The 26,520-nt window shown below is 38.5% G+C and overlaps 1 protein-coding gene across 1 annotated transcript; it reads left to right on the forward strand.

The window, feature by feature from the left end:
• The first annotated feature begins 1,834 nt into the window (after nt 1–1,834).
• Nucleotides 1,835–3,531, forward strand: LOC131233125 (protein RGF1 INDUCIBLE TRANSCRIPTION FACTOR 1-like). Its single transcript, XM_058229729.1, has 4 exons — nt 1,835–2,062; nt 2,228–2,422; nt 2,509–2,724; nt 2,974–3,531. The coding sequence occupies exons 1-4, from the start codon at nt 2,060–2,062 to the stop codon at nt 3,202–3,204; spliced, it is 645 nt and encodes a 214-aa protein (XP_058085712.1). The 5' UTR covers nt 1,835–2,059; the 3' UTR covers nt 3,205–3,531.
• Nucleotides 3,532–26,520: the final 22,989 nt, after the last annotated feature.

Raw genomic sequence — 26,520 nt, forward strand, 5'->3', positions numbered from 1 at the left:
CTGGCCCTTCTAGTGTGCTTGTATATGCAAATTGCTACTTTTTTAAAATAGAAAATTTATTAAAGATAGCAAAAAAAAAAAAAAACTAACTTAAACCCTCTTAAATGATTTTAAAAGGACTTTAAGTTATAGATAGATTCTTCAAATCTTAAAACAAATAAATAAATTTTAGAAAATTATTCAGAGGTCAATGGCCATTAATTAATTGGGCAGGTTGTAGTGCTCTTCAGTAGCTGCCCAGGTATGTCTTATAATATCAATTTTGATAATGGGTTACAAAAATTATACCCCTCAAAAGTTATAATTTGTGTTTGGTCATTTTTCCCATCTAGAACTTTTTAATCTGAATTTCTTCAAACCTAGCACTTCATCAAGCCATCCATAGCCTTTTTGGCAAAACCTTCACTTAGTCTTGTAGAAACTTTCATGCAATGGTTGTACCTGATGTGCCTTCTAAATTTCAAATGCATGCCTATGATCCAACTGTTAAACTAGATGTATGTATTTCTTGTAACAAGCTCGCACTACATTGTTAGAAAAAGTTATCTCCCGTATGTATGTTTGTGCGTTTGGTTGCACCAAATATCACGGAGTTTAATGATTAATCAATCTAATTTGATGATATTTCATAAAATTTGGCACAACCAAACGCACCCTAATCGTCAAAAACTCATATTGATAATGGCTTTTACTGATTCCCAGTAAGGAAATCTGCTCATGATGTGTATACATGTATTATGTACGTTCATATGGAGAAGTTTTCCCTGCAAAATGTTAGTCCAGATCAGGCCCATCTGATAGGAGTCTACATGTTTCTTAGCCCCACCCACATCCCCTCTATCTACGCGCCTGTACGGGAAGCGTTGGAAACATCTGAGAAATGCCAAAGGTGGCCCCAACTGCAAAGAGGAACAAATACAAATGTAAAGGATAAATACAGCGTATACGAAGCGTTGGGATTTCGGCCTTTGATTACCGGCCTCAGTTCGTACGGTAGTGAGAGGTAAAATAAATTAACTTGGATTATTTCAACGGTTGATAACTTGGCTCTTTTGGGGTAATTGGACGGTTATCATGAACTTTATGTAATCAAAAGGTGAATATTCTAGATCTGAAAGTCCATTTAAGCCATCCCCTGCCCAAGGTTAGCTTTATCCTAAATAACCGTTCATGTCATTGAAAAGAATCTAAATGCAAAGAATAAATTCCCGATGTGTGGTATTGCAATACGTCGCGATGTATTCCAGAAAACATCTAGTAAGTTATTATTATTATGTTTTTCTTTCTAAATTACAATGCCACACTACCGCGTCTTTACATGTACACGCGTTTTTAATTATGAAAAGTGGGACGCACGGTTAAAGAATCCAAACCGTTGTTCTGCACTATGTTTCCACAGATGGACCATGGATAAAAAGGATGATCGATTGACATTGAGGGAGCCAAGAAACTCAAGTATGCATTAAGAGAAGAATGTCCTTACATTGCTTGGTGGGATCTTACATTCTGTGGTAGATTTGGGGCATGCTCCATCACGATGGGACACAGACAGGATGTCGTGATTACCTAACAATGGGCCCCACTTATGAGAAGGGAGAGAAGGCGTGTATACTGTTGAAAGATAGTTCCACTAAGACAAGTGGGCATATGGCTAACTCAGTTCCTGTCCAAAAACCTTTCTGAATTTCTTTATGCATTATGGAGAGGGAGAAAAACAGGAAGGGAAAGAAAGAGGTCGGTTTCTTGCAATCAAAGCAGCCTTGGTTCGGGTTCGGAGCTAGGCTCGGATTGTGACTTTGAGCAGATAAGAACGACCGAATACCCATCAGACCCCATCTACCGCCCTTCCTCCACTACAAGAACCCACGCCCATTCCTCGCATTCTCTTCGAACGCCTCTCTCTCTCTCTCTCTCTCTCTCTCTCTCTCACAGATACCCAAAGAAAGTGAGAGGAAACCGAATTGAAATTCCGATTTTTTTTTTTTCCTTCCAATCCATCAAACTGGCGATTGATCAAGAACACACTTTCAAAGAAATCAAACCCAAGAATCGCAGAAACATGGTAATCAACAATCTCTCTTGTAGGATGCGTTTGGTTGCACCAAATATCATGTTTTCCTGACACCCGGATTCTCTGTTTTTCTTCATTCCCCTGTTTTATTTATTTCTTCCGATTTTAGCTTTGTTGTTTGTTTCTAATTCTAACCATTGATTTATATCAAACCAGGGAGCTGGAGTTCCTGATGAGGACAGCATGTGGCCTTCCTGGCTTCGCCCCCTCCTTGAAACTAGCTTCTTTGTTCAATGCAAATTCCACAGCGACGCCCACAAGAGCGAATGTAATATGTATTGTTTGGATTGCATGAATGGGGCTCTCTGTTCTCTCTGCCTCGCTTATCACAAAGACCATCGAGCCATACAGGTCTGTTCTCTGTTCAAGCATTTGGGTCTTTTCTTCCTGCGAAAATAACGGCTAGGTCTGATGAGGCAATTCTGTTATTTTTACAGATACGGAGGTCATCTTACCACGACGTGATTAGGGTGTCTGAGATTCAAAAGTTCATGGACATTACAGGGGTGCAGACCTACATCATCAACAGCGCTAGGGTTGTTTTCTTGAACGAGCGGCCTCAGCCCAGGCCTGGCAAGGGCGTTACCAACACCTGCGAGGTGTGCGAGAGGAGCCTGCTCGTTTCGTTTCGATTCTGTTCACTGGGCTGCAAGGTAATTTCTTTCCCGATATTGCCCCTGATAAAAATACCTTATTCTCCTATAATGAGAAAAAAGCTGTCAGATATCCGATTCCCTTTCTATCAGAATCGACCACTGAAAGCAAGGTCATTTTGGTCATTCCAATGTACCATCACCCCTGCTTATTTTGGAAAATTCCTCTGTATTGGAAATGTGGGCATCTTTGCAATCCAGGTTAATCTAATTCAAACCCTTTTGTGGGTCTTTTTGATTTCTACGCAGATTGCTGGAACTTCATCGACTCCGAAGAATCAGAAGAAGAAACGGTCGGCGGTGGCGACCTCTGACTCGGAAGACTCTTACTCAAGCAGCAGCAGCCATGCCCATGAGAAGACCGTACGGAGCTTCACCCCATCAACACCACCCCCAACGGTCGTAAATTTCAGGACTGCAAAGAGAAGAAAGGGCATCCCTCACAGAGCCCCAATGGGAGGGCTGATACTAGAATACTAGAGTAGTCATATATACCCAATACTCGGTGTATATCTCAAGCCCTTAGGTTGTAAGAGGGCTGGTGTTGGAAGTCAAGCTATGGTGTATATACAAGCCAAAAACAAAAATAAAAAAGAAGAAGAAGAAGGGTAGAAATGTCAATGGCAATGTGGAAAATTAGGGGGTGGAAACAGTAATATGGAGGTGTACTTAGTATACCTAAGTTTTGTTAGGGGGTTTTAATTAATTAATGTAAATATGTATATTTTGGTTTGGTAGCGAAAAATGCAGAAGATATAAAGAGAGGGCTGTAATGTGAAAAGATATCTAAGTACAGTATTGAAATAACGCGGTCTCCGTCCCTTGTACAGTATTGAAAATTTTCCTTTTTGGGCATGTTTTCCGGGTGGGGCTTCGATGCGTGGGGCCCACCGGCCGGCCCTCCGTCGCGTGCTACACGTGGCGTGGATTCAATGCTGATGTGGAGGGGAAGACATGGCAGATGCCTATTGCTGGAGAGAAACTAGCGCTAGCGGATGATTAAGACCATCCACTTTCTCTAGAGCAATCTAGAACGAAAAGAAGGAAATTTAGACGGTCCGCATTCAACTCCACAAATCAAAGGTTTAAAATCATGTATGAAGTGTGATTATACAACAATAGCTTGTTAATTGCGTTAAAAATAATATTGGCGGTTCAGCACAGGATCCTGAGTCGCAACGAACGAACGCCTCGACAGCTCTTCGTCTTTAACAAAACGGTAGCGTTGTTTTGTTCTCCAATTCATGTATTCTACTCTGGTAGAGTATGACGCTTGATGCACCGGCACTCAAAAATTGTATGGCACGCATTAATTCAAATTGGACTTCGAATGGGTACTGCCTATTCCTGAACTGACCTGCCGCTACCCTTGTCATAGCAGAATTTTGACTGATTAAATAGGTCGGCGTGAGAGATAAAGCGTGGTCAAATACGTACTCAGCTGAATAACTTTCAAGCATGCGTACTTAGCTGAATAACTTTCAAGCATGCTTTGTTTCAAGCGTGCGAAGGATATTTTATTTTACTTTAGCGGCGTCACGAAGTTTTATTAGCCTCACATCCAAAGAATGAGTTAGATCAAAGCTTCAGTAGATCAAACCACGTAAAATAATGGGGATTAAACACCTACCATTAAAAACTTCATAAAATAATGGGGATTAAACACCTACCATTAAAAACTTCTACGGGCCACAAAAGTTATTTATCTATGTTAACTTATGATCAAGTTGGATCTCAAATAAACATTATGGTGAGCCATAGGACGTCACTCATCCCATTGTTTTCTGTGATGGGGTCCACTTATGTTTTCAATCTGTTTCATTCTTTGGCTCATGTCGGAAAATGATCTCTCTCAATATAGATTAACCATGTGGATGATCTCTCAGTAGGCTGACGTCACTTCACCAGCGAATCTCACTACCCAACCTGTCTGTGGCTAATCCGCATCCATTTTGAAGGGGATCATCTCATACAATAACTTACCATTCAATGAAATCCCACCACAATAGAGGCAGAGGCAGACAGTACTCAGTCCTTGTCCATTGAAGCCAAACAGACGTGTGGAACCCACCGTGCTACTACTCCAGTAGTAAGACATTGAAACAAGTGTAACGCCTGTTTTGTGATATGTTTAAGTTAGTGGGGAACTTAATTTGCACAGTTGGAGTTAAATAAGTTGTCAGCCAAGTATGCAAATTTCATGTATTTCATGAAATCCCTGCGCATCATTGATCCCACTCTGCCAGAGATTCAAAGTTTTATCTATACATCTCACGTTTTTTATTTTGGGGATTTCTCCCATGCTGAGGGCGCTACAAGAATAGTACTCCCATACTTAAATGAATCCGTTGACCTAAAATGTTCATTAGGTCCAGAGTGCATGAATTTCATGGCTACCTTGCCAACATCACACTCATCCAACAAATATTAACCATGTGATCAATGGCCTTTAATATGGACAGACAAGAACCTCTGTTACAAAAATAGGTCCAATCAACAATTTGATTTATCTATTTGTTATGATCCATTAATGGATTATTTAAGATTCAAAAGAATCACTTTGTTTAAACAATCATAACTATCCCATTGAAAATTGACAACCATTGAAATCGATGACGAATGGGAGATCTTATCACACCTCGAAATTCGAGTATATAGTGTGCACCCTCAGTCTCGAGTTTTGAGTCGTAACTCGTATACAAAGTTTACTAATTTTATTCCATTATACAATTATTCATCTACCTAGTAGATCTACCATAGATCTAAGTTTCATCCATACTTAGCAATATCTCATAATTAAGAAATAACCATCAATTCCAATAATCAATTATAGACATAGTTAAGGATCCTCCCATTCGGGATCTTATGAATGAAATAAGTATGTCCAACAACTTAAAAGAGTTGATTAACAATCTAAGAAAATCAAATATAATTAAAGTAAAAATATCATGGCTAGTCTAAGGCAACATCTTCCTCCTCTGTCAAGTACGGCCACGTGTCCCTTAAGTCATTTTTCGGCTCGATCACGCATTCCTGTTCTTGAGCCACCGGCTCACCCTCATTCACATCTTTATGGTTTTTCCATCAATAAAAATGGTAAGCGGGCCAGGTCTACTGAGAATTCTCGACATGGTTCTTTACATCAAATTATAATAGAATGCCAATAATTATACACAATAAAATTTTAAACAAAATGTAAATACAATGCATCAATGTATCAAGTGGGAATCCATCTACTTGCTTAAGTTGGAAACCTGTCAACCCGCATCTGTCCCTTGGCGGACTTCTACCATCTAGTAAGCATAGGCAAGGCCTGCATGTACTCTTTGAGTAGGCTTTCACTAGTATAGTGGGTTTTTGGTAACGATTTTACTAGGATACCATCTGAGGAAGTCTCCCAAGAATTTTTCATGTGTTGTGCATGCAATTGATAGATGCACCGAGTAATCATGAATTATATATTATATAGATTATTTCAATTATCACATTTGAATCAAAATAGTTTAACACATTAATCAAATCATGTCATTATTATTATATTTTAGAAATCACACCGTCATTTAAATCAACTAAGATTATATGATAATTAAATTAGGGTAATAATTCAAATCATGTCACATTTGAATTATGTCTTGCATAAATTATTTCGATTATCACATTTGCATCAAAATAGTCTAACACATTAATCAAATTATGTCATTATTATTATATTTCAGAAATCACACCGTCATTTAAATCAACTAAGAGTATATGATAATTAAATCAGGCTAATAATACAACATATCAAACAATTCATTTATTTTAACTTGATAGATGGAAAACACATCGGGATTACTCACCTTGATGCGGTGGAGATGATTCCGTAAATCAACGGTCTGAATTGAATTAGGACTTCCTAAAATCATATAAATAAGAATTATCTTTAATCTTATGATTACATATAATGAATAAAACGTATAATTCATTATCTATTATTTATTCAAATCAATGTTGTCCATCTAATGATCCGATCAGTCTAAAATTTAAGATTTTAATTTATTTTAAATCTTAATGAACTAATGAATGGTGATGATTTAATCACACATTTTACATTATGTCACATAATTTCCTGTGCAAGTTGTATCTTGCGCAGAGAATTACTCTTCCAGTGTTTATTCAATTTCGTTAGATTAAGGAAGAAAATTGGTAGATATATGATCTGTATGGTCAATTAAGGTGTCGAATTGGTCTAATTCTTAAAAATATTATCTAATTAAGTCTTATAACATTCATGAATACTACAGATCATACTGATCACTGTCCATCATGAAAAAATCTCACATTGTACACATTAGCGTTAAAGCCATGCGTATACCTTTTCACATTAATGAATTAAACCTACACAATGGATGTTTGATTAATCCAATCCATCTAATGTGTAGATTATGCCAAATTAACTATTGCATAAATAAAATAAAGAAAAAATTAAAATATTAACCTGAATAAGTGAATTCCAAAATCCTCCTTCACACTTTTCCTTTCATTTTTTTCCTATGGGTTTTTCTTTGGTTCTTTTAGTTTTGATAGAACTCTCGCTTTCTTACGTTCTCTTTTTAAGAAATAATATTCATTGAGAAACTACGAGATACAAGGAAAATTTTGTATAACGACAGATAAGAGGAAGGATGATGAGATTGGTGGATTTCTTTCCCACTCAAAATTTAAAATTTAAAATTTTATTAACAAAAATCGAGGGCATTACAGATCTGATCTATTTACTTTTCGGATCACAAGCCATGAGGTGTGTTCCGGACTTAATGGACGGTTACGATCTATCAGTTGAACCTTTAAAGTGAACGAATGTAGCTAGTAGCATTATAACTTCTTTGTGAGGGCTCGAGCATTTCTCAAACTTTTACATACAAGGGAATTTCGCTAAAGAGGCTACATAAAATCACTTGTCAGTTTCGGCAATTAGTCACATTGGTTTGATAAACAAGACCATTGATACTTTGCGTACCACTGTTGATCGATCATGCACAAAAAATTCATGGAAGGTATTGTTGCTATTTAATCAAACACTAGGCTACATGTGTAACGAACAACTTATATTCGATCAAATGTGTGTAATTAAGAATATTGTTCGGTGTGTCAGAGTCATACTTGACTTAAATTGATTGAATACTTGTGACCCCAAGCATCAAACGAGTTAGATTGAGAGCAGACCTGTGAAGGTTGATTTGACTATTCAACCACCGATCTTACAACGATCAAGCTATTTAAGAAGTGAAGCATTAGTCCTTCAAAATGCAATCTTTTTGGTTTGCGCTAAGGACTTTTCTTTCAATGGTGGTAATGATATTGGGTTTCTTAGTAATGCGATGATGGATAAAAAAGATAAAAATTAAGACAAATCATCCATTTTACTTATTTGCATGTCAAAACATTATAATCAACAAATAAAATAAAAATAAATAAAGGAATAAAGAAAATTACTTATGACTGTCTATGCGGACAAAATGTGTACAATCTTCAGGATGTGATTGGTGTAATCTACCAAGTACGAACTCGATGATCAGCGTTATCCAACGACGAAAAGGTCGTGGATATTAAATATACTAGTAAGGCATACTACATTGATGGCATTGGTCAGTAACGAATTTAAATTAAACCAAGGTTTCGGATCTTTCTGTAGCGTGGTTAGACAGAAGTAGAATATCTAAGCTAAGGAGTTAAAACAAGAATAGTCAACATTGCGCCGTATAAATTGATTGATTGTTTGTGGCGAGGGTCCCGATCTCTTCGTTGAACGATGATTTTATAGACTTGGAAAGGTGGTGGCCAAGTTGAAGTTTGCTTCCTAGTCCACAAAAATGACTCTATCGTGTGTTAATAGGATTCAAATTGTTTATAATGTCATAAGTTGATCTCCTTCTAATTCTAGAAGAATTTGTCTTCTTGCTTTTTGTAGTCTCCGAAAATGCATCAATTGTCTTTGAAATTTTTTTCATCACGATTGTGTGAGTGTATCCTGGATTGTGAAATATTTGGCATTGTCGAGTCTTTTAAGTAGCTTATAGTGTACATTTGCTATCCTAACGACGGTCATGTATCCTTTACATAGTATCTCTCTTTATTCGACCATAGATGTGTGTATGGATCTAAGTTATGCTGCTTTTGGCAAGCTATGTGTCGCTACAGATATAGATCGAAGATTTCTCAGAGTACGTGTATGATTTTGCCTTCCATCGTTTGTACGATAGTATTGACACATTGCAGCATCCAATTGAACAACATGGACTACATCACACCAGGTGTAAACAGGAATGATTTTAAACGTTGGATTAGACACCTACAAGACATGTGGATGTGAAGACAAATACAATAATGGTCCAGTTTCAACCGAAAAAGTAGCATATTTGTTGATAAGATTTAGAACGTTTTTAACTTATAGCATAGATCACCAAAACTTGGGCCACTTGTCAGAATTGATGATCCTAGTACAGTTCGGGGAAGTGGAGCCATGGTTCTTAATTTAGAGATGAATGTCCCATGCACCAAGAATACCCAAATTGAAAAGTTGTGAAGGATTGTCATGGCCTAAGCATTATTCTAGCAGAATAGGATAGGCAACACGAATTAGGTCCTGCTTTTACAATCTACCAGAGACCATATCAAAAGAACGTGCCGCTTAGGCAAAAATATGATGGCACCTCATGCTCATCTAAGAAAACAACCAAACACTATATGTCCATAATTTCTATGTCCATTAGTTTTTTTGGCTTATGGGCTATGCATGGTGAAGCCTATGCCATTAATGGTTTTGATCATAGAACCATTGGCTGATTTTATAAATTAATCATCCAACTATTTTTCCTGAGTATTAGATTCTAAGGATGCAAATTGCCTATAATCATACTCTTGCAGTGTTGGCGTGGCTAGATAAAAAAGTATCACACGCACAGATCAAATGTGGCCCCTACATGAAAAGGACAAAGAAGAAATTTTATTTTTTCACATCTCACACAAATACGTTGTGCTTTCACCTTCAGACCACTTGAATGATACAAACGAATCTTGTTTAATTGTATGATGTGGATTACAAAAGATGTTGGTGGTAGCACAAAAGCAAACCAATCAAACCTGCAAAAGATAAATTCAATCAAAGCATGCATCAATACAAATAGATTTTACATGGAAAACTCTCGTGGGAAATAATCACAGCACAAAGTGACAGTAAATTCACTATGAAATATGATTTACGAAAGATGAATGTACTTACACTAATGAGATCCTCATTGAATCCTTCCAAAACTTTATCTTTTCCTCTTTAGAACCTTAATACCTTATAATACTATAATTTCAATTACACATAATATATATAGTGTTACAATTTAAATAGGAAACAAATTCCACACTTGCACAAAAGTCCTTGATTGAGCAAATCAGCATGCACAAAAATATCGAGAGAGCCACCACACTTGAGTATCAAAGTTTTTTTTCAAGATACCTCTCCTTTTTATATATATATATATATATATATATATATATATATATATATATATAAAGGTGTGTGAAGAGAAGCCCTTATGCACGATGGCCCATCTGATCTATGGCCTAGATTGCTGTGCCATGTGCTCCACGAGTTGGGATTTCCGTGTTTCCTTGGATAGGTGCACGTCTTTAAGACCGCTGGCCTATTTATTTCTCATGATCAGAGTAATCAACACAACCGTGAATATTTTTCGGTACAGGGGATTTATTGTAGTTGTTTATACTCGATATCCGAACCACATAAAGCTAGAATTCCATGGTGCTAGACCCGGAACTTTGGCCCATATCTCAATGAAACAACTACTTCTTTTGCCTTTGTAGGGACCGACGCCCTCAGAAAGGCCCACATGATGAGTGTTCCTGTGATCAAAACCGTTCATATTATGAGCTCTATGCTACAGAACTTATACTGAACTGATGAGTGTGACTATCATCTTGTGGACGTATCTAGAACATCGAAATTGATATTGTTAATGGATCGCATTCAACTCTAAACATTATGGAATAGGTTCTTCAGTGAAGCGTGATTGTCATAAATTAGCATTTTTTTTTTACTGAAGCTATGAGAATATGAACGGTTCAATCATGGGACTATCACGGGCCTCAGCAGATGGGGCCCCACATTTCATCTGGGTCACGAAAGACGTAAACGTCCGAATTCCACAGGTTACCAAGAAAATCGCAGTAGTGATGATGTGTACCAATCATAATATAGGAAAAAAGCAAAAGACTGTTTATTGCAAGAAGTGATGTGGATTCAAATTACTAAAGTAGAAAATAAAAATAAAAAATAGTAATATACGAGCTAAGCCACATCGATCAGGAAAGGCCATGGACTCTGTCTCTGTAAAAACTATTCTAACCGTTGAATAAACAAACTTGGATATCAACATCCAGCAATCCATGATTTTATTCGTTGATAGATCCAATGGTAGATGAACACCACTTGTTTACGCAGTGTGGGTCCCACCAAAGTGATTGTTTTGGAAACCGTTGACTAAAATCTGCATGTCCACTTGATCGTATATGCACTTCGTAGTGGGTTATTCTTTTTCATTGCCATATCTTTTCAGAGAAAAAGATTGCTGCTCTGGTTGAGTTTGATGGTTCATACGTACGCAGTCATGAATTGTACATTTAACTGAATTAAACTGAAGCCGATTGGCTCGTGTACCACACAACACCGACCTGACTGGTGTGCGTACGTGTTGTGCGAAGACGAGAGCTGACGCTCCTCGTGTTACGGGTTATACGAACCGTTTAAAGCAGATCAAAGTTACATGAGCCACACAATGATGTATTTATTATATCCACGCCTTTCATCCATTTAGAGAGATCATTTTAAAGGATTAACCCAAAATAGATTCATATCCAATGTTCAAGTGGACCACACCATGATGATTCTCACCATTAAAACATTCACATGCCCCGTAACGTTTATTTTCCATCAAATCTTTTCATAAGTTAACACAAATATCATATGGATCCAAAACTTTTGTGACCGTGGAAAGGATTTCAATGGTAGACTTTTAATTCCCACCCTTTTTTGCAGTGTAGTCCACTTAATTTTTGGATCTGTCTTTTTTTATTTTTTGGCTCATGACTTACAGCAAGTTCGAAAAATGAACAGACAGTTTGGATATAACACATACTTCATGATGATGGGACCGTCAGATTTTGGTGATATCAACACACTAGCTAAGTGGGTGGTGTGGTGCACCAGCCAATCCGCTTCCAATTAAATCGTCCAAATCGCGGTCCCGCTTTATCTGGCTCAAAAAAGTACGAGCATGCTAATTTTATTTCTCAGATGTCAACGAGGGACAGCTAATGGATGGTTAAAATGAAAACTAAGTCAACGGTCCAAATGCAACGAGTGTATTAGCTTGGCATCTCTGAGCGGAAGTTCATGTGCCATCTCCCAGCGACTGTTTGATATCTTCTGGTATCGGGGGATGCGGTTTAGATACTGACAGGTTTTGCAGCCAGACTCCCAGTTGAATTGAGGTCACCAAGTTCTGTGGGGCCCACCATGATGTATGTGTTGTATCCATACCGTCCATTCATCTGGAGATATCATTTTAGCGCATGAGAAAAAGAATTAGTCAGATACAAAGCTCGCGTGGATCCCACCATAGAAAAGTGGAGAGAGTAACTTTCACCATTAAAAATTTCTACGGGCCACAAAAGTTATCCATTAAGTTGAAATTTGCTTTTTCACTTCTTTCATGTTTGTCTTAACTTATAAACAAGTTAAATCTCATATAAACATCTTAGTGGATCTTAGGAAAGTTTCAATGGTGGGTATCCCTCTCCCAACTGTTTTCTGTGGTGGGGTGTACTCCATATTTGAATCTGTATAATTCTGTCTCATGCCTTAAAATGATCTCCCCGAATGAATGGACAGTGTAGATACAACACATACGTCATGGTCACCCCACCGAACTTCAGCAGCGAGTCTGGCTACTCAACCTGGCAGTATCTAATCCGCGTATCGAGGACAGATCGGGTACGGGAAGGAAGCGGTTTGTTGGGTGTAAAACGGGAAAGGAGTGGCTACTCCCCTTGTCACCAACCCGGTGGCTGATGGTCGGTGCTCTGTGGGCCCCACTATGATATATGTGTTTCATCCATTCCGTTCTTCCATTTTTATATGTCATTGTAGGGTCTTGACAAAAAATGAGAAGGATAGAAATGTTATGTGAACCACACCAAAGGAAAATAATAATGAATGGATATCCATCATTAAAATCCTCCTAAGACCCACTGTACTGTTTATTTAACATCCAATCTGTTGATTATGTCATACAGGCTAAGATAAAGGGAAAAGACAAATATCAGCTTGATCCAACACTTTTATGGCCCCTAGAAAGTTTTTAATGGTCGATGCTCATTCAACACTGTTTCCTGTAATGTGGTCTACTTGAGATTTTGATATACCTAATTTTTGGTCTCATGCCACGAAATAATATGGAAAAATAAATGGATGGCATGGATGAAATACATACAACAACACATGTTGGGCCCCACATAGCACCGACCATCATCCATTCGCTGGTGGTAGAGGGAGTAGCCAATCCGATTATGTGTAAAATACACCGACCGGGTTGTTGTTGACTCACCGAGTTTCGTGGGGCTATCACGAGGTATGTCTCATTCAAACCGTCTGTTCGTTTGGCGAGATCGTTTGAGCCAAAAAATTAAAAAAACAAAGATCAAGTGTACGACCTTTCAAAAAGCAGTGAGGAACTGAAGGCCTATCGTTGGAATCCTTTAGGGTCACGTAAGTTTTGGATTAATATTATATTTGTTTTTCCTCTTCATCCCGGTCTCATTAGCCTTATGAATAAATTTGATGGAAAATAATCGTTTTGGCAGGCCCTACAAATGTTTTAACGGTGAGAACTATTGTCCCACTGCTATTTGTGGTGTGGTCCACTTGAACTTTGAATATGACTCATTTTTGAGATAAATCTCTGAAATGATCTAGCCAAATGGATGAACGGTGTGGATATAATAAATACATCATTGTTGGGCCATGTAACTTTGATCTCTTTCGAACCATTCGTACCACTGGAAGCTCGAGGAGAGTCAGCGGGAAACGGATTGGCTACTCCCCCTGCCAGCATCTCCGTGGCTGATGGTCGGTGCTTTGTGGGCCCCACCATGATGTATGTGTTTCATCCAATCTGTTCATCAATTTTTACAGATCATTTTATGCTTGATCACAAAAATGAGAGGGACATAAATCTCAGGTGGACCACACGACATGAAAACAATAGTGATTGGATATCCACCATTAAAATCCTCCTAAGGCCCATTATACTGTTTATTTGACATCCAAGCTGTTGATTAGGTCATACAGTCACAGATTAAGTGAAAAAACAAAGATCTGCTTGATCCAAAACTTTTATGGCTTCTAAAATGTTTTTAATGGTCAACCCACGTTCAACACTGTTTCCTATAATTTAGTACACTTGAGATCTAGATATACCTCATTTTTGTAGTCACATGGTAAAATGATCTTTAAAAATAGATGGATGGCATGGATGAAACACATACATAATGGTGGGAACCAAAGAGCACCGACTACCAGCCATTGGCTGGTGTCAGGGGGAGTAGCCAATCCGTTTCCGAGTACCCACAGCAGCCAGGTCGATAATGTAGTACACCAGCCAATCCGCTTCCGTACGGGACCACATTGTTGGAATGATTATCACCTTTGATCAAGCCAGCCAATGACACTGCCCAACTGCACGAGGAGTTCATCATCAAGAAAAACTCTCAGAGTGCGATGGATGATACACAGGCTCTCGGATATCTCCTCGATAATGCATACGTTCAAGTAATTCAAATTAAACCGTCCGAAATATGTGTGCCTGTTTAGATGTATCGTAAACCAAAAATTACTCTTATTTACTTATCCCACTACCAGATTGATGGACATTCATTGGACGGTTAAAAATGAAAAAAATAAAAATAAAATCCAATGATCTTATTTCAACAAACAAATGTCACGAATAAGAGGTCAGAAATTTTAAAAACATCTTAGTTTTGGGTTGTAACTTCCAAACAATGGGTTCCACAATTTAGTCAGTTTAATTTGAGTTGTTACATGCCACATGTGCCATATCTAAGTGCCTGAGTAGCAAGCGTTATACGCACCAGATCAAGTAACTCCCCTCGTCAGTAAAGGAGGCTGGTTTCATATTTAATTTTCCATGGGATAATTGGATCAGGAAGTTGGGTTTGCCGTCCAATAAACTGACATGTATAAGGTGTGAGATCCATTTATCAATAGAGGGCCACTTTCTTTCGATGTTCAAGAATGAAAGGTTGTCATTGCACCGTCGACGAGAGGTTTGGGCATGGTACATGTCGAATGGGGCACAAAGGACCGGAAGGGGATTAGCTGGTGTGGGTACGTGTCGTGCAAGACATGCTCCTTGAGCTTCGAGTTGTACGAACGGTTCAAAGGAGATTAAAGTTACATGGGCCCCACAATTATGTATTTATTATATCCACACGGTTCATCCATTTGGAGAGATCATTTTAGATGCTTTAAAATGAGTCATATTCAAAGCTCAAGTGTACCACACCATAAGTAGAAGTGGGACGATTATTCTCACTGTTAAAATATTAGTAGGGCCTACCATAATATTTATTTTCCATTTAATACGTTTATAAGGTAACACAGATCTATGTGAAGAGGAAAAACAAATATTGTATTGATCTAAAACTTTTGCATCCCTTAAAAGGGTTTCAATGGTACGCGTACAATTCCCCACTGCTTTTATGAATTGTGGTCTATTTGATTTTTTGATCTCTTATATTTTTTGGTTCAATCATTAAGATGAGCTCGTCAAGTGGATCGCTGGTTTGGATATAACACATATCTTATGATGTGACCCATAGAACTTGGTGTTGTCAAATATACCAGCCAGGTCGGTGGTGTGTGGTACACCCGCCAATCCACTACCGGGCCTGGAATGTCGTACTAGAAAAAATAGCGCTGTAAATGCTTCCCTTTTATGTTTTGTTTTTTGTTTTTTTCTTTTCTCTTCACAGGCTGGAACCTGAGGTTACGAAAGTAAAGTTTTAAGGCACGGATAGAGGGCTTTGAATGAAATTTTTTTTAACTTTAGGGTAATGCAGCTGAAAGAGGTTGAGATATTTTCACCTTTTATGGGTTCGTCCGTATAAATGGAAGTCTAAGTCTCTATTTAGTAAATATGCTTTGTTTTGGTTGAATAAAAAAGAGTGGATGTCGGTCGCGTCTATGGTAGAAACTTACGGACTGTCGTACTGGATTGTTGAACCACGTGTCATAGTACGCAGATTAAAGGAGGTGTTTGTTTTATAACCTGTGAGAGTATGATGGATGATACGCCGGCACTTATATTTTTATATATGGCGTACATATAACTCAAATTAAACCGTCCAAATAATGGGTCCCACTGTAGATAGATTATAAAGTTTATATGTTAGTATTAATTAAATGATTTTTATCTTCTATAACTAAATTTTGTCTTTTGTATGCATACCGGTATTTATTTTTCGTTATGAACGTAATTGGATATCAACTAATCAATTGTAGTATTTCAGTATAGTTGCTGTAATATAGACAATCTACATTTGGGCCCAGAATCTCAACTGTTTATCTTGAGATTGCACAGATGTCTCTGTGCAATTTCTGGGTGACTGCTTATCATCCACCACCGTAGCGCCATCAGTTGTGCAATAGAATATTTTCACGTGCGGTGTCGCGCCGCACGTGAAAAGGTCTGTGTTTTTTTTTTGGGAGTTATTTGGTACTCTAGGGGAGTATGGTTCTTCATAGGTATACATTCATAAATTGTACACGTGGCAAAAAATTAGACTCAAACTCAGATTGGTTTGACAATCCTAACCTCTTAGTCATGGGCACTTGTTTATTGAAATGAGATTATGGGATATTTTTCATTTCTAACCGTCCATTAAATATCCACCGATACACGACAATCAGACAATCAAAATAATCATAAATTTTCAAGATACTGGGACCATAATTTAGATAAGTTCAAATTCTTCGAGAGTTTCTATGATTTAAATAAGCCTGCGTATCATCCATAACTCTCCAGTGTATCAAAGTTTTTCTTGTTTTGTTTTCGCCTATGTACACTCGTTTCTCTATCGGATTAGCCGCAACAATTCGAATATGGTACAACCACCTCTCTACGGTACAAGTGGCAAGTTTATCAATAGGGTCGATCCATCTTCTGGGACCCATTATGGACGGCTTAAGTTTCAAAAGTCAGACCCTATTAGTCAATTTTATCTACCATTTTCTTCAAATTCCTCTACTGAATGATAGCTGTTAACACTTTTCAAAATTTCTAGGATTGTTTTCAGGGTCACCGATTAGATGGCTAGTATGATCACATCCATCTGCATTTTGAACCAATCGCCAAACACCCTTGATGAAAAATCATCTTCCCACGTGTACCGTGGAGGGATATGCTCATCAGATGGTCACTCGAGTGCTACAAAAATAATGCACTTCCTAGTACCAAAAAGGAAAAAAAAATTCATTTTCTAAATTCGGTAAGTCGTCCATCTTTAATGTGTCGAACCATGTGAGCAGTTCACTACCAATCTGATTTTTGGGTCAGGTTTTCTCTCTCTTGGCCCATCTAGTGATGGAGCGGAGCTTCGACACGTGTGGATAGTTAGTACGTGTGCGTCTGTCGCTGTGTCCCGATCGTGTTCCTCTTTCTTTCCTGATGGTGACATGCGATGCGTCACCTAATGTGGTCCTACGGTTGAGACGGTTCGACCAGAATATGGTAGATCCATCTCTCTGTGGTACACACGACGCAAGGTTACTTGTCAATGGGACCATCCATCCAGTTGTCCCAGGTATGGATGTCTAATGGTTAAACATTTACAGATATTGAATAATCCTGACCATCTAGTCAGTGGTCTTTAATGCAACGGCCAGAAATAACTCTACTAGAATGAATGATGGACATTCAATTAAGGAAAGTGAAGAAAACTGACGGGTAGGATTTCCGATAGGAGTGAGTTGTCGATGGTAGGCACAATCCCCCATCAATTCATCACTTGCCACGTGTGCTGTCAACAGATAGCTCAACCCGCAAAAAGACGGCGATACGTAGCTCGGCGTGGTTCCTGTAGTTTGTCTTCCGTCATTACGCACCGATCATTGCCTTCCGCGCGCTGCACTGGGAAGGGGCGTTTGTCCTCAAATGTCGACAGGTGGCAGCTATTAGCAGAATCCAGACATTCCATCTAGTCTCGGTCATCACATAAATGTTGTGGCTAGCAGTGGAAAGAAAATGGACGTTCTGGATGAAAGGTTCTTCAACTGGAAAGATATATATCTTTCTTCGTCCATTCAGTGTGATTTTTATCCTAGGCCCATATACGGGTAGGTTCTACCAGATGGACCGCTTGGATCCACCTGCTGATCTGCTACATGTCTCTTTTCTGGCGACAAATGTCAGATATTAATCCATCGCGACCACAGTTCAAAGTGGGCCTCTTTATTTTATTTTTGTGAGTGGCATTTTCTCAAATACGAAAATCTAGAAGTGGGTGGATGTGGATCTCACTCATCTGTAGAACTGCGTTGTAAAGGCCCACAATCTCTTCTTTTGATTTTCTTTTCTTTTACGAGATTAGGTTTGTATTATTTTATCTTTAATCATACTATCATTTCATGCTTCTTTATACTACATTTCTAGTACTTTTCCGTCACACACCTGCTTTTTTATGGGCATCTCTAACCATTAAACAAACCTTTTGTGGCCCATTATAAATGGCCACGCCAAGGGCCCACCTTGATGATTTTTTTTTTTTTTTTTGACGGCTCTCTTAGATTATACGTTCGTAAGCCATGATGTCATTTACTTCCTAACCCATATCTTATAGATAAGTTATAACATGGTCAGGCAGTGTGTGACACTTGATAAGCAGGCACTTAGAAATTGTACACATGACATAAATTAATTCAAATTAAGCCGGTAAAATTCTAGTACCCATTGTTAAGGTAAAATCTAAAAATCAGATTGGTGGAATAATCATAGACTCTTGATTCATGGGCACTTTTTGTTGAAACAGGATCATTGGATATTTTTCATTTTTTAACCGTACAATAAATGTCCACCAATACTACAGTGAGATGATCAAATAAGATAGTTTTTAGTTGATGAAATATCCAACAGAGAACCATAATTTGGACAGTTTAAGTTGTATTGTTTGTGTGCCTATTGCATAATTTCTAAGTGCCTGCATATCATCCATCCTCAAACTACCCGAGTATTAAAGGGTATTTTTTTTTTCCTCCGGAGGTTGGATCCACTGCAAGGCTTTGCAGGTTGAGCTTAATTTACAAGGTGATGTGTGGGGCCCACAGTAATGTATTCATGACCACCAACCCGTCTATCATGTGCACTCTCTCAGTTTCTTCACGGTCACGAAAATTAAGTCGATCCAAAGCTAAATTGGGCCAAACCACATATAAAAGTTGGAGGAGGACGCTCACCATTAAAAATCTTTGAGATCGTGTACACAGCCACTCAATCCATTCATAGGACGAATGAATCAACCCAGAATCCCACCATTCCAAAACTTAGGTGGGCCACACCACATGATTGTAGAGCTTTTAGGCATTTTTTTTTACATGATTTAACCCCCCTGATTAGACAAGGAGAAAATGAGGGCTGAACATGATTGTTGGATTGGATTTCACGAACGCATCAGGGTGGGCCCCACACATCACGTTGTAGGTTAAGCTCAACCCTGACGTAAAACGGTCAAAAAAAAATATTAAACTATTAGGAAAGAGAAAGAGAGGGGGAGAGATGTAAACTTCCAACCGCTGCACTGGAAAGTTGGACCCACCAAACCGCCCTAATAGCTGACGTGGACCCAGAAACTTCTAGCCCATCAATGTTGACCGAGCAGGATGGTGGGCCATGGACTATTCTGTGCAGGATCAGGAACCAGGTAAATTACAAGAAGATGCCTCACGCATGTATATGATACATGATATAGTCTTATAGATAAGTCTTATTGAGAGGGGAAGGGCCACACTACAATTTGCTTTTTGTACAACTTAACAAGTCCTAGCAACTCATCCATCTCATGTGACATGGATGGGCGCGTATCTGGACCATCCAAATTGTTTGGGCATAGCATGAAACTGATCAGATTATCCTAACCATTCAATTGGCGACGATCAAATGGTGAGTGCTCCTTGTTCAACGGGCTAAGATTGCTAGATCAGTTTGGGTTTTGAGCAATGCTTCACCTAGATTTGGGTCCATGATCTGCAAACCTGGATCCTTATGCATGCATGATTCCCCATCACTCGGGGCTGTTTGATTTTCATGCACTGGTAAATAGCTTATTATTGTTATTCACGCCTGCTTGAATCTCCGTCGGTATTTTCAGCTTTGAAAGAAGGGATCAAGAAAGGCTTACTTAAATTTGTGAGCCCCATCATGATGTCTGTGTCATATCCATGCCTTCCATCTGTTTTATTGAAATATTTTAGAGAACGACTTCAAACTTGAAACGAATACACTTCTCAAACGGCCCACACCACAAGAAATAATGGTAAAAAACAATTCCACCGTTGGAAGGTTTTTCCTTTCAAGAGCTCATAAGATTGTTTATTTGTCATCTAACCTGTTCATAAGTTCATAAAGACATAGATAAATGGAAAACACAAATACCAGCTTGATCCATAACTTCTGTAGCTCCAGATAAGTCTTTAAAGGCAGGTGTTCAATTGCCACTGTTTCCTGTAGTGTGGTCCACTTGAGATTTTTATATGTTTCATTTCTAGGTATATGCTCTAAAATCATTTAATATAACGGATCGACGGCATGGATAACCCATATACATTACAGTGGCCCACATGAAATTTTCACCCTACATTCTAGCGTTAAAAAAACAGTGCTGTAATACATTTTATTCAATTTCATTTCACATATGACGAGTACGAATAGTAAAAAGATGCACCTGATCTGCACTAGTGGGTCCCATGGTTCATCGATGCAAACCATTGATATTTGCGGACATGCCTCAGATGGGAAACGACCGAAAACTCTTCAATGTTAGATGATCTCAACCGTCCATCTATGCACTTTCGCTGCTTTACCTTTTTCCTTAACCATTTATTTTTAAGCCACCGATCAAAGGATCAAATAACTCTAATCTAAGAGAATTTCGGGGAATCCTCAATCCACTGTATGGCCCATCAAGTCCACGATTTGGATCACCGAACCAGTGGTCCCATTTGTACAAACTGGTGGACCAGTACGTGCTCTGATGAATCATGACCGTGCGATTCCTCTTCCACGTAGATCAACCTTCTCTTGCAACTTTAGGATTCAATTCAATGTTCAAGTGTCACCAGTGGGTAGGAGATCTTCGTCTGTCCTGGACAGATCTAGTGTTTAGGCACTGAAGTAGAAATTCCATTGAGATTGTGAAAGCAACGCAGGGCCATTCATTGTACTTGTTTTCTTCAACTAGTGGTGGGGCCATGTTTGGCTCAGCTCCTGTTTTTTTCCTGGACAAGAGAAAGTGGGGTTGCTGTGGACCATTAGATAGGAAAAAGGAGTGGCGGTCCGGTGCCCATGAAGCGCAACTCTCAGGATATAGAAAGTCAGAAAGGGTAATTTTAACAGGCCTGGCGTGGGAGGATTATTTTTTAAAAAAGGAATTTTATAATATACCACCTGAGTTTGATAGAAATCATATTTTACTTCTTTAAAAAAAATGTTTTCATTTAACTACTTTACTACGTTAAGGAAATTTCATTAAGCTAACTTCCAGTCACTTCCAGTAGATTTTATTGCCTATAAGTGTATCAAATGAGTATTTTTATTTTTAAATACACGGAAAATACCCTTTCAACAAAACATTGTCTGCAACTAAGAGTTAAAACTGCTCAATCAATCTTAGTTTAGAATTTTGGCTCAACTATAGTGGTTTCAGCAATTTACTCTGTTCTTATCTGGTTTGACATATGCAACTATTAGAGCTTAATAGTCCTTGTGTAACAATCCTCATATCATTATAGAATATTTAATTGCCAGAAAAAAAAAAGAAAAAAAAGAAAAGAAAAGAAAAGAAGCTCCCCTTTCTCCCACGCTCAAGCTCTATTCAGAGTACCTAACATTATTAAATCATTAGAAGTGAAGATATCCAATATTATTCCTAATTCAACAAACAACTGTCCAAAAAGTAATAATGGGATGTGCCTACCATTGAAACATTTTTTACAGCTCATAGAAGCTTTGGATCAGGCTGATGTTTAGAATTTTTTATAATCTTGGTGGGATTTAACTTATTAACGGCTTAGATGTGATATAAACATCATGATGGACCCTGGGAGGATTTAAATAGTGGGCATCCCCATCCTCACTTTTCCCTGTGCTGTGCTTCACTTGAGCGTTGCATCTGCCTGATTTTTCGTATCAAGTGCTAAGCACGACATTCCCAAACGATGAATGGATTGGATGTCAAAAGACATATCACAGTGGGCCCATAGCGATTTCTTCTGCTCAAATTTTCTTTTACTTTGGACCGGGGGCTACGCACATACCTACGGTGTGCGACTACTCGTGTCAATAACGTAAAATAACAAGCGTGCCTTTTCAATAGGGCAATTTTGTTATTAACCAAAAAGAAAAAAAGAAAAAAGAAACACTTAACCTAACTAAAGTTGCGTAATCTAACGGAAGATGACTTAATGAAACTTCATAACTTAATGAGGGAGTTTAATAAAAACATTAAAATTTTCTTAGTATGTTATAAAATTTCGGAAAAAAGAATAAGCACTTCGTTTCTCCAAAGTGCTGTGATTGAAAGGGTCGTCCCACAGGGCTACTTATTTAAGAGGGGCAAACGTGTGCGTTTCACAAATATCAACCATTCATCATTCATCAGGGAGGAAACACCTTGAACATGGCATGTACCAGAAATTAGGGAAAGAAACCTATCAAGTGGGCCACACATATATATTAAATGAATTCAGATCCTCCGCCTCCAACAAACATGAAAAAAAACATGTTTGTGGCAATGTAATTAGGCTAAATCATCACATATTATAGCAGTGCCGGAAACATTATTGATGATGTGGATAAATCACAATGCAGGAAAATAGAAAAAGTCTATTTTAAATTTAAACTTTTCGTTAAAGCTGAACCTACTTAATCAGCGGACAATCATAAGTGGTCCGACCTTTTCAGAATTTCAAAAAACCTTGGAAACATTGAAGAGAAGGTACACGGTGCATTATCTTCTGGGCCACACAATTATTAGCCATACCCAAAAAATTACACTCATCAGATGATCTGAGCCAACCATTAAAGGATTTCGATGATTACTAGTGAATGATTAGCAAAGGTCTTAACCAACGGTCAGCATCAATGGGGAAAAATCCGTGGCTGGTCGACTGATTGAAGGGCTAGGATCTTCTAATGTGTGAGATTATTTCAAGCATCTCCAATCCAGTCTGGACCCATCAGATCAATGGTACAGCGTGAAAGCTTAACATGCTACCTTTTCCTGTGCTAGTTCTTTACGGTTTGTTCTTTGACAATGGAACAAATGCTTGCAAGATTACTATATTAGTATTTACTAGTGCACATCCAAAATCAGAACTTATGGTGGCCCAATCCAAGGGCCCTTTAACACCACTACTTGTCAGGCCAATCTTTGGCAATTACGCACGTGACATCCACGGGAAGATGTTCATAGTACCCCTCGAGTCCTTATACAAGGGTCGGGACCATGGTTTGAAGATCCGGAAAACTGATATGATGGATCCCACCCCATACTGTATAAACAATGCCCCATAAACTCCTCGTTGGACGATCCCCACGCATTGATGGGCGGCCTGAAAATGGGTAGCTAAATGAAATAGAACAACTTCCACATTCAGCTGAAAAAAGAAAAATGCACGTAGCATCAAGGGACGGTCCATCCAAGGTGGGGCCAATGAAATCAATAGTCTAGTTCCCTCCCTCATCCATAATCTCCAATTGCGCTATCCTTAGGTTGTGGATAAGATGCTGGCCAATATTACTCATTGCATCAGAAAATCTAACATTTTCTTGTCCTTTTCTATGAAAACAAGATTGCACTGTCATAGTGTTTATCTCCTTACTATTTAAATGATGCACTTCAACCTATATCACTTAGCATAAGTCACCTGCTCAAATGAATTAGGTCACATGGTAAAGTGAATATGACACTAATTTCTGAATATCTTCAGTTCCAATGAAATCAATATAAAGAAACGCAAGCATTCCATATAGCAATTATTACATTGTTTTTCATAATTTATACTTTCGGCGCAGTGAAAGAAGAAAAAGGGAAAAAGAAAGTGACAGTTGTGTTACAAAAATAAGATTTTCAATTTCTATTCAAAACTGGTCATCCCAAAAATGAAATCTAAGTTTCAATCATATTCAAGACTCGGCCCAATCACTTGCTTTAGTTAAGAGACTTTTAATTTACAAAACAAATGCCAATGGTGTAACTTCAACCAAGCTACTAAAAACATCTACCAACTGACCATGCACTAGATTCATTTTTAGTATTGTATATTAAATATCGAGTTGATTCAAATCAAGTGTTAGAGTCAACCAAACCCAATTGGATATCAAGTCGAGTTGAGTTTTTATGTTTTTAAACTATAGTTTCAATATTATTAATGGAAATTATCTACAATGAAGAATGCTACTTGCAATGTATACACTCTAGAGACAAAAGACTTCATTTGTGTCGCGCGGCAAAGACAGAGCCTAACATGAGGGGTCCCAGATTGAATACCTGCCCTTCACAAATTTTCCCAAAAGCTTGGAAGAATTGAGGAGAAAGTAGCTCGTACTATCACTTATATCTGAGTTAGTTGCCAGGAACTCTAATTATCTCCATGCGCGTGGAATATGGGAGCAGTATCTTGACTGTTTATACTCTGGACTACACATTTAGGGCATGTTTGGATCGCCGGATCCTGACGTACTGCATTGTTTGATGAATAATAAGTACAATATACACTGTTTGAATTGAATTTGAAATCCGTGTATGTACGTGACACTCGAATACAGCACGGAAACAGAACAAGGTCCACGCGGTTCGGACGTACATTACAATATCCTCGGGCAGTGCAGCGAAGTCATTGCACTGCACCGCCTCTTCCACCAGAGCACTCTTTCCATTGGCTGCGTGCTTCACTGGTCCATCTCCCTCAAAAGCATCCATTGCATGCATTCACTGTATCCATTTGTATCCATTTCTTACCAATCCAAAACATAATCCATACATGGCTCTTCCACCATCCAAAAATCTCAAATAAAAAAAAAAAAAGAAAAACCATTTTTTGAGATCTCTTCAATCATAGAAAGCATGAAAAGTTTTAGCAAATCCTATCCAACGATACAAATTCCACAGCAGAGCACATGGCTTTTGCAATTTTCAAAACCACCCAAAATGCCATTTCCCAAACCACCCATCTCCATTTCTCCCCCAAAAATTCCAAATCCATCAAGAAACAAAGCATTCCCGCCAATGTTGTGAAGCTCTGCTCGGATAATCGATTGGAAGAAGCTGTGGGTAATCTCGATTTCATTCCCAAAGAAGGTTTATCCGCTGAAAAGACCCAAATTTATGACTGTTTGTTGCGTTCACTTGCATCTGAGCGAGTCCTTATTCTTGCCAGAAAGGTTTATGATCACATGGTCGGTTCGAATTTGCATAGGAATGTGTATTTTGGGACGAGAATTGTCCACAGGTTTGTTGAATGCGGTAGCTTGGTCAATGCAATCGATGCTTTTGAGGGCGTTCATTTTAGATCGATCCTTCAACAAACGGTGAATATGCATACATCCACTAATTACATATCCAAAGTCAGTCCTTCCCAAACAATATGTTCGTAAAGGAAAAAGGCACTAGATACAGTGTACATCTGCCATTGTACAGCTGTCGTATTGTATAACAATGCAATACAGTCCTATACGTGAATCCAAACAGGCTCTTGTAAGCCATAAAGCTCTAAAATTACATCCATCAGATGATCTGAGCCACCCATTAAAGGACCTTGATGATTACTACTCAATGGTTAGAAAAAGTCGAACCAATGGCCAGCTTTTAATGGGGAAAAAAAATCCATGGCCAGTGAAGATTGAAGGGCTAGGATCTTTCAATATGCGAAATTTCAAGTTCCTACCAGCCACTCTTCGCCCATTGGAAAATGGTACAAATAGAAAGCTTAACAGACCTAATTTAATGATGCTCAAGACCTTATACTTCCAAAGGATTGTGTATTTTACAAGGGAACAAATGTTTGCATGATTACCACTCCACCTGGTAATAAGCTGGTCGGCCGGGCGAGTCTTCGGGCCTGGTCTATTTAAAATTTTGATTTTGCAGAGCCCAGAACTGGCCTATCGCCAGTCTCAATTACAAAGGTCACAATTGGCTGGGCTTGGATCTATTAGCTAGGTCTGCTGGTCAGACTTGGACCTGGCATGAATGACCAACAATTTCCAGGATGAGCTTGGGTCCAATTCATTTTAGCCCGTCCAAGCTCGGCTGAACTAGGCTTCACATGTGGATGCCTTGTATTCTACAAATATATTATTCGAATCTTTGATCAGGCAACCCATGCTGTTGATTCCGTTCCTTTATGGTCTATTTCATTTTACATAAGTAGTCCACTTGATCAGGATAGATTAGCAA

Source organism: Magnolia sinica, chromosome 18 (genome assembly GCF_029962835.1).
Source record: "Magnolia sinica isolate HGM2019 chromosome 18, MsV1, whole genome shotgun sequence".
NCBI lineage: Eukaryota > Viridiplantae > Streptophyta > Magnoliopsida > Magnoliales > Magnoliaceae > Magnolia > Magnolia sinica.

Coding starts and splice junctions, on each gene's coding strand:
- LOC131233125 (XM_058229729.1), top strand. Junction 2,423..2,508: donor AAGACCATCGAGCCATACAG/GTCTGTTCTCTG, acceptor TTATTTTTACAG/ATACGGAGGTCATCTTACCA. Junction 2,725..2,973: donor TCTGTTCACTGGGCTGCAAG/GTAATTTCTTTC, acceptor ATTTCTACGCAG/ATTGCTGGAACTTCATCGAC.